Below are 9,809 nucleotides of genomic sequence, written 5' to 3'. Positions count from 1 at the left end.
TATTTTTTGGTATGAATATTCTGACCAAGTTTCATGAAGATCGGAAAATAAATGTGGCCTCAAGAGTGTTAACAAGATTTTACTATAGCCATATATAGCCATATAAGGAAAAATGCCCCGCCCTTTGGCAGCCATGTTTTTCAAGCAAACGTAACCATTTTCAGCTCGTCTAAGATATCATTGAGACCAAACTTCGGACCAAATTTCATGAAGAATGGACAATAAATGTGGCCTCTAGAGTGTTAGCAATGTTTAACTAAAGACATAAGGAAAACTCCCCCGCCCCTTGGCGGCCATGTTTTTTCACTGATCTGGACCATTTTCAAACTCGTCCAAAATATAAATAAAACCAATGTTTTGACCAAGTTTCATGATGATTAGGCAAACATTTTGACTTCTAAAGTGTTCACAAGGTTTCTCTATAGCCATATAAGGAAAACTGCCCCGCCCCTGGCGGCCATGTTTTTCAACGGACCGGAACCAATTTTTAACTAAACCAAAATATCATTTAGACAAACATTTTGACAAAGTTACATGAAGATTGGACTTCTACAGTGTTCACAAGTTTTTTTGTTGTTTTTTTGACCTAGTGACCTAATTTTTGACCCAGCATGACCCAGTTTCGAACTCAGTCGAGGTATCAATGTGACAAATGTTCTGCAAAATTTCATGAAGATCAGACAATAAATGTGGCATCTAGAGTGTTCACAAGGCAAAATGTTGACGACATACAACGCACAACGGACAAAAGGCAATCACAAAAGCTCACCATGAGCATGTTGCACTCAGGTGAGCTCAAAAGTTATGGCCAATTTTAAAGTTTTCAGACGGACGGACAGAAGCAATATATTTAACATTTAACCTGAAGGATTACCTTGACCTTCACTTTTCACCACTCAATATGTGCAGCTTCACAAGATGCACATGCATGCCAACTGGAGCTTTGTCACAGACGTGACATATACCCCCACATAACGCATTGACACAGACTATTTTGTATGCTGTCTTCACAAAACAAGATAATACAATTTAAGGCGATTTTTTAAGAATCATTATGCCATTATCATTTATAGCCATTTTGACCTTTGAACTCTTGAATTGTTTCACATGACAAGCCTTCCAATGACTTTGAACAAAATTGATGTACAGAGTTATTTTAAAATCTTACAATGAATGACATATTTATGGCCCAGACAAGATAATTTATTGCCATTTTTGACCTTTGAACTAAAACTACAACTTTGAGTTTGAAGATATCGACGTAATTCTTTCGCGCGACACACTGTCAAATGATGGTGAACAAAAGAGCCAACGATTTTAAAATCGCACAATAAACAACATAGTTATTGCCCAGACAAGCTCAATTATGGCCATTTTTTACCTTTAAACTCAAATTGTGCCCTTGTTCTTGGAAATATCGACGTAATTCTTTCGCCCGACACACTGTTCAATGATGGTGAACAAATGTGCCAAATGATTTTAAAATCTCACAATAAAAAACAAAGCTATGGCCCGGACAAGCATTTGACCTTTGAACTCCCAAGTGTGACCTTGACCTTTGAGATATTGACGTAATTTCTTTTAACGCGACACACCGTTCCATGATGGTGAACAAATGTACCGAGTCATTTAAAAATGTAACGATAAATAATATAGCTATGGTCCGTACAAACTTACAGTTTAAAACATACTAAGTGACCCCATGACCTAGTTTTTGACCTGGCATGACCCATACTCAAACTTGATCTAGACATTATCTACATACAACTACTGACCAAGTTTGGTGAATATCGGATGAAATATCGGGACAGACCGACAAACGTGACTCCTATATAGCCCCCATTACCAATTGTAATAGGGGTATAAATATCAAGTTGCTATGTTCAATATTGAAAAAGTTATGGCCATATAAGTTTTCGGCCAGATGGACAGACTGACTGACTGACGGACAGTTCAACTGCTATATGCCACCCTACCAGGGGCATAAACATATTCCACAGTTCAACAATTCTTTTTCCATTTTTGTTTTTCCATAATAATGTTATGGACCCTTGCCCTTATCTGGGCCACTGTTCTTCCGGTAAGTATTTTTAGGGACCCCCATTATTTTTGAGCCAGATGGCATTTTTTTTTCTCTTAATTCATCTCTAAAAAAGTTCATGAAACATATGTTCTCTTCGCTGGCCCACTTTCGTTTCATTCCTTTTCTTGTCCCTGTCCCTAAAACAAGAATAGATATAAAAAATAAAATAGCAATGAGTATCATGTCAGTGTTTTTTTCAGTTTTGGGGAAAAGGGGTCGGGTCCCCTGAGAGGGGGATAATTCACGTGTAAAAGGGGAAATTTCAATGCTAAGCAAGTAACATACAAAATCAAGTTGTAACACCATAATTCACCATACACAGAGAGAAAAACATTATTCCAACTTTTTTTGTCATCAACATGTTATGTTTATGTTCAAAGATCAACATTTTTTGGCTTTTCTGTGAATTATTTAAACGAGGTATTGATTAAAATTGAACTACACTTCCAAGAGGGGAAATTTTCAAATATTTTGGGAAAATATACACTCTAGCAGCAAACTCATTTGTTCAGTGACTGTAAGCCCTTTATTTTGTTGACTTTTCTACTGAATTGATCCTTGCACACAAAGTATCAACATAAGTCAGTGTTCTGCCGTGGATGCGCCCTTGTGTTATTGTCGCAAAAAACAAATATTTGTCCCCACCCGTTTTCTGTATATGGGTCCGCGGGCGCACATGAATTAGAAATAAAAACTAATCGATTCAATTTGTAAGTCGGTAAAGTAATCGAGTGAATGTGTAACCAGAACAAACTATTTCATTGGACATGACGTCATTTCGCAGCCAATGGGTAATTTATTTAATATTAACACTCTATTTCATTGGTAAGTTGAGATTATAACAACCAATCAGATATCAAGGAAATTTCCGAACCTATCAAAATGGCTTAAAGTGACAGGCCAAAGAAAACAAAATCCATTTTTTTTTTTTCCTCCGGCAAGTAAAATTAGAAAATATGACAATAATATTAACAACCCAACAGAGTCTTCCCAAGTCCCAACATCGTTTAGCAATTACGAAAAAAAGTCTGCCCCTAAACGTACATTCCAAGAAAATTGGCCTTCAAAAATGTCCTTGGTCACTGTTTGACAACAACAAAATGACATGCAGATTGTGCATAAAGCAAAAAAGAAAACGCCTTTACTATCGGTATTTCTAATTATCGAACAAGTACTTGACATGCGGAGTCCAATGACCATAAATTTTTTCAAAGTTTTGTAAATATGTTGACAACTGTTTGACAGTGTTAAAAGTTTTTTGAATGTTCCAGTTTTAATAACAATGTTACAACCTGACTGTAAGAAGTTTAAGCACGTTTAAAAGTTCAAGTTAAAGGTTATTAGTTTCCACACATTTAATTCTGCTACAAAAATATTTCTGTGTCCCCATATTTTTCTTTTTGTCCCCACTTTGTAATCCTAAAGGGTCCCCAACAGTAAAATTTCACAGCAGAACACTGCAAGTGATACAATGATTGAATATTGTAGAGCAAGGTTTTCCTGATAAAAATGCACAAAACCTGAACATGTTAGGAGGTAAAATGAACTAACTGAAACTGTTTAACACCAGTTTAAACAATTTTTCACACATATAAGAACTGACAGTTTGCAGAACTATCATTTCTTGGAAGAACAAGTACTAAACATTAACTTCATAGCAAAACTGCCTACTTTGTACTTTACAAGGACTTTTACAAGCACATTGTTGTAACCCTGTAGATCACAGAGGAGGTCGTCTAGAGCATCACACTTGACTGGACTACTCATTTACTTTAATACAGTCATGACATAAGACTCTGTCACATAATGATAGAAAATGCAGAGAAAACCCGTCTTCAAATTTAGTTCATACCTTGAGGATTTGGCTGCCTCATTTCATCATGGGTCAGACTGGCTGGCCCTTCACTGGCAGCAGTTGACATGGACTCTGAAGAACCAAAGTGAAACCTGTAGATTGCATATGATCAGCACAGTCAACACTGGCATGTTGTATCATGAGAGGCTCTGACTCCTGTACAGATTCTAGACTGTGGGTGTCTTCAACAGTTGCCTCAATGACTGTAAACATATAATGTCAACAGTGGGGTCTTGTATGTCTATTATCCATTGGTGGATCTTGCTGAAATCTATAGAAAACATGCATGCCCCCCCATATGGGCTGTCCGTTGTAGTGGCAGCCATTGTGTGAATACGTTTTTTGTCACTGTTGACCTTGACCTTTGACCTAGTGACCTGATAATCAATAGGGGTCATCTGCAAGTCACGATCAATGTACCTATGAAGTGTCATGATCCTAGGCAAAGCGTTCTTGAGTTATCATCGGAAAATCATTTTACTATTTCGGGTCACCGTGACCTTGACCTTTTGACCTCAAAATCAATAGGGGTCATCTGCAAGTCATGATCAATGTACCTATGATGTTTCATGATCCTAGGCCCAAGCGTTCTTGAGTAATCGTATGACAACCACCTGGTGGACAGACGGACCGATCGACATGAGCAAAGCAATATACCCCCTCTTCTTCGAAGGGTGGCATAAATATATATTGGCTGGACAACAGAAAATTGTACTAGAATATATAGTCTACAGTTGGGTCATGTCTTTATCATCAATAGATGGGCCTTTATTATATGACAACAGAAATACCATGGGTCAGACTGGCTGGCTCTTCACTTGGCTCCCTCCTATCATGGGTCAGACTGGCTGGCTCTTCACTTGGCTCCCTCCTATCATGGGTCAGACTGCCTGGCTCTTCACTGTCAGCAGTTGACATGGACTCTGAAAGAACCAAAGTGAAACCTGTAGATTGCATATGATCAGCACAGTCAACACTGGCATGTTGTATCATGAGAGGCTCCGACTCCTGTATAGATTCTAGACTGTGGGTGTCTTCAACAGTTGCCTCACTGCCTGTAAACATATAATGTCAACAGTGGGGTCTTGTATGTCTATTATCCATTGGTGGGTCTTGCTGAATCTATAGAAAACATGCATGCCCCCCATATGGGCTGTCCGTTGTAGTGGCAGCCGTGTGTGAATACGTTTTTTGTCACTGTGACCTTGACCTTTGACCTAGTGACCTGAAAATCAATAGGGGCATCTGCGAGTTACGATCGATCGATGTACTTATGAAGTGTCATGATCCTAGGCAAAAGCGTTCTTGAGTTATCATCCGAAAATCATTTTACTATTTCGGGTCACCGTGACCTTGATCTTTGACCTTGTGACCTCAAAATCAATAGGGGTCATCTGCGAGTCATGATCAATCTACCTATGAAGTTTCATGATCCTAGGCATATGCTTTCTTGAGTTATCATCCGAAAACCATTTTACTATTTCGGGTCACCGTGACCTTGACCTTTGACCTAGTGACATCAAAATCAATAGGGTCATCTGCGAGTAATGATCAATCTACCCATGAAGTTTATGATCCTAGCCGTATGCGTTCTTGAGTTATCATCCGGAAACCCATTTTACTATTTCGGGTCCCCGTGACCTTGACCTTTGACCTCAAAATCTATAGGGGTCATCTGCGAGTAATGATCAATCTACCCATGAAAGTTTCATGATCCTAGGCGTATGCGTTCTTGAGTTATCATCCAGAAACCATTTTACTATTTCGGGTCACTGTGACCTTGACCTTTGACCTAGTGACCCTCAAAATCAATAGGGTCATCTGCGAGTCATGATCAATCTACTGACAAATTGTACTAGAATATATAGTCTACAGTTGGGTCATGTCTTTATCATCAATAGGTGGGCCTTTATTCTATGATAACAGAAATACCATGGGTCAGACTGGCTGGCTCTTCACTTGGCTTCCCTCCTATCATGGCTCAGACTGGCTGGCTCTTCACTTGGCTCCCTCCTATCATGGGTCAGACTGCCTGGCTCTTCACTTGTCAGCAGTTGACATGGACTCTGAAAGAACCAAAGTGAAACCTGTAGATTGCATTCGATCAGCAGAGTTAACACTGGCCTGTTGTATCATGAGAGGCTCTGACTCCTGTATAGTTGCCTCAATGCCTGTAAGCATATAATGTCAACAGTGGGGTCTTGTATGTCTATTATCCATTGGTGGGTCTTTGCTGAAATCTATAGAAACAAGGGCTGTTTGTGAAACATGCATGCCCCACAATATGGGCTGTCCGTTGTACTGGCAGCCATTGTGTGAATACGACTTTTGTCACTGTGACCTTGACCTTTGACCTAGTGACCTGAAAATCAATAGGGGTCATCTGCAAGTCACGATCAATGTACCTATGAAGTGTCATGATCCTAGGCAAAAGCGTTCTTGAGTTATCATTCGAAATCATTTGACTATTTCGGGTCACTGTGACCTTGACCTTTGACCATGTGACCCTCAAAATCTATACGGTTCATCTACGAGTCATGATCAATCTACCCATGAAGTTTCATGATCCTAGGCGTATGCGTTCTTGAGTTATAATCCGGAAACCATTTTACAATATCGATCACCGTGACCTTGACCTAGTGACCTCAAAATCAATAGGGGTCATCTGCAAGTCATGATCAATGTACCTTTGATGTTTCATGATCCTAGGCCCAAGCGTTCTTGAGTTATCGTATGACAACCACCTGGTGGACGGACGGACCGATCGACATGAGCAAAGCAATATACCCCCTCTTCTTCGAAGGGTGGCATAAATATATATTGGCTTGGACAACAGAAAATTGTACTAGAATATATAGTCTACAGTTGGGTCATGTCTTTATCATCAATAGGTGGGCCTTTATTATGAACGTCTCGATGAGGTACTGATGTAGAAGAAATCAATACATACATTAGAGACCCGAACAAATTCATGAGCCACATTCTGGTCGTAACGTAACCAAGGGCCGTAATGGTAAAGATTTTAATTACATTTGTACTTAGCCAGAGTTCCGAAGTACAGTCTATTACAAGATAAATCTGAGCCGATTTTAAAAAACGTATAGCAAATTTTGTAATTTAATGACGACCCTGCTCCATGAAGTTTACTTTCAGTTTAGAGCCGCCGTGATCAGTAACATTTTTGTGTTTTGCATCCGATTTGAATGTTCTCCAAAAAATATAATAATAAATTCACATGTCTACTCAATAGCTATGTATTTAAGAACACATTTCGCGAGAATTTCTCACGAAAAATGACATGTACAATGTTTAAATCAAAGTTTTAAGCTGTGATTACAAAGTTTCAAAAACACCCAATGCGCCCTTTTTAAGAGAATCTCCGTGCAAAATGCCCTTTTTTTCAAGTCATGCGCCATGCCTCTCTGCCTTTCTAGATGAAACACTACAAGCTAACTCCAATATAACCCCCTAAACTTCGTTTGTGGGGGTATAATAAAATCATTCTCAAAAGTTAAATAATATCTTTTGTAGTTGTAGATTATTCGGGTATTAATCCTCTCATTTCACAAATAAACTGTTCATAACAGATGAGATGGCAAGCATAAATGCCTTAATGAACACAAAATATTTTGCATGTTGTCTTCACAAAAACAGCCCAAACCATGCTCAATGTTAAAAACGCACTAAGTGACCCCGTGACCTAGTTTTTGATCCGGCATGACCATATTCACACTTCACCTAGGTATCCTCTAGATACAACATCTGACCGAAGATCGGATGAATACACCTTGAATTAGAGAGCGGACACTTAATACAGACGGACCGACCGACAGACCAACAGACAAGTTTGGTGAAGATTAGATGAAAACAACTTGAATTAGAGGGTGGACACTTAATACGAACCGACCGACAAGTTCACTCCTATATACATCCCTAAACTTTGTTTGTGGGGGTATATTGCATTTATACCTTGAGGATTTGGCTCCCTTCTATCATGGCTCAGACTGGCTGGCTCTTCACTTGGCTCCCTCCTATCATGGGTCACACTGCCTGGCTCTTCACTGTCAGCAGTTGACATGGACTCTGAAAGAACCAAAGTGAAACCTGTAGATTTCATTGATCAGCACAGTTAACCCTGGCCTGTTGTATCATAAGAGGCTCTGACTCCTGTATAGTTGCCTCAATGCCTGTAAGCATATAATGTCAACAGTGGGGTCTTGTATGTCTATTATCCATTGGTGGGTCTTGCTGAAATCTATAGAAACAAGGGCTGTTTGTAAACATGCATGCCCCACATATGGGCTGTCCGTTGTACTGGCAGCCATTGTGTGAATACGACTTTTGTCACTGTGAACTTGACCTTTGACCTAGTGACCTGAAAATCAATAGGGGTCATCTGCAAGTCACGATCAATGTACCTATGAAGTGTCATGATCCTAGGCAAAAGCGTTCTTGAGTTATCATTCGAAAATCATTTGACTATTTCGGGTCACTGTGACCTTGACCTTTCTTGAGTAATAATCCGGAAACCATTTTACAATTTCGATCACCGTGACCTTGACCTAGTGACCTCAAAATCAATAGGGGTCATCTGCAAGTCATGATCAATGTACCTATGATGTTTCATGATCCTAGGCCCAAGCGTTCTTGAGTTATCGTATGACAACCACCTGGTGGACGGACGGACCGATCGACATGAGCAAAGCAATATACCCCCTCTTCTTCGAAGGTGGCATAAATATATATTGGCTTGGACAACAAAAAATTGTACTAGAATATATAGTCTACAGTTGGGTCATGTCTTTATCATCAATAGGTGGGCCTTATTATATGATAATAGAAATACCATGGGTCAGACTGGCTGGCTCTTCACTTGGCTCCCTTCTATCATGGGTCAGACTGGCTGGCTCTTCACTTGGCTCCCTCCTATCATGGGTCAGACTGCCTGGCTCTTCACTGTCAGCAGTTGACATGGACTCTGAAAGAACCAAAGTGAAACCTGTAGATTGCATTTGATCAGCACAGTTAACACTGGCCTGTTGTATCATGAGAGGCTCTGACTCCTGTATAGTTGCCTCAATGCCTGTAAGCATATAATGTCAACAGTGGGGTCTTGTATGTCTATTATCCATTGGTGGGTCTTGCTGAAATCTATAGAAACAAGGGCTGTTTGTAAAACATGCATGCCCCACATATGGGCTGTCCGTTGTACTGGCAGCCATTGTGTGAATACGACTTTTGTCACTGTGACCTCGACCTTTGACCTAGTGACCTGAAAATCAATAGGGGTCATCTGCAAGTCACGATCAATGTACCTATGAAGTGTCATGATCCTAGGCAAAAGCATTCTTGAGTTATCATTCGAAAATCATTTGAACTATTTCGGGTCACTGTGACCTTGACCTTGTGACCTCAAAATCAATAGGGGTCATCTGCGAGTCATGATCAATCTACCTATGAAGTTTCATGATCCTAGGCATATGCTTTCTTGAGTTATCATCCGAAAACCATTTTACTATTTCGGGTCACCGTGACCTTGACCTTTGACCTAGTGACCTCAAAATCAATAGGGGTCATCTGCGAGTAATGATCAATCTACCCATGAAGTTTCATGATCCTAGCCGTATGCGTTCTTGAGTTATCATCCGGAAACCATTTTACTATTTTGGGTCACCGTGACCTTGACCTTTGACCTCAAAATCTATAGGGGTCATCTGCAGAGTCATGATCAATCTACCCATGAAGTTTCATGATCCTAGGCGTATGCGTTCTTGAGTTATCATCCCGAAACCATTTTACTATTTCGGGTCACTGTGACCTTGACCTTTGACCTAGTGACCTCAAAATCAATAGGGGTCATCTGCAAGTCAT

General features: G+C 39.9%; 1 protein-coding gene across 2 annotated transcripts; it reads right to left on the bottom strand.

Annotated features, from left to right (window-relative positions):
- Positions 1 to 902: 902 nt before the first annotated feature.
- Positions 903 to 9,267, bottom strand: LOC127860240 (cytochrome c1-like). Of its 2 annotated transcripts, XM_052398170.1 has the most exons (5): positions 8,785 to 9,263; positions 7,908 to 8,021; positions 4,730 to 4,861; positions 3,936 to 4,010; positions 903 to 2,220 (listed from the first exon to the last, which is right to left on the bottom strand). In XM_052398170.1, exons 1-5 carry the CDS (start codon positions 9,029 to 9,031, stop codon positions 2,042 to 2,044), a joined length of 747 nt encoding a protein of 248 aa, XP_052254130.1. In that variant the 5' UTR covers positions 9,032 to 9,263; the 3' UTR covers positions 903 to 2,041. The 2 variants fall into 2 exon arrangements, with proteins under 2 accessions (XP_052254130.1, XP_052254131.1); XM_052398171.1 differs by lacking the exon at positions 7,908 to 8,021 and having other exon boundaries at positions 8,785 to 9,267.
- Between the last annotated feature and the right edge of the window lie 542 nt (positions 9,268 to 9,809).

The sequence above is a fragment of the Dreissena polymorpha genome, chromosome 15, assembly GCF_020536995.1.
Source record: "Dreissena polymorpha isolate Duluth1 chromosome 15, UMN_Dpol_1.0, whole genome shotgun sequence".
NCBI lineage: Eukaryota > Metazoa > Mollusca > Bivalvia > Myida > Dreissenidae > Dreissena > Dreissena polymorpha.
This window is presented reverse-complemented; position numbering and strand designations above follow the sequence as displayed.

Excerpts from the sequence above, each read along its gene's own strand:
- LOC127860240 (XM_052398170.1), bottom strand. The coding sequence starts at position 9,031 with ATGCTTACAGGCATTGAGGCAACTATACAGGAGTCAGAGCCTCTCATG. Across the intron at positions 4,011-4,729 it reads GCCAGCCAGTCTGACCCATG|AGTCCATGTCAACTGCTGCC; the intron begins GTATTTCTGTTG and ends TTGGTTCTTCAG. Across the intron at positions 2,221-3,935 it reads GAGGCAGCCAAATCCTCAAG|GGACAGGGACAAGAAAAGGA; the intron begins GTATGAACTAAA and ends TTCTTGTTTTAG.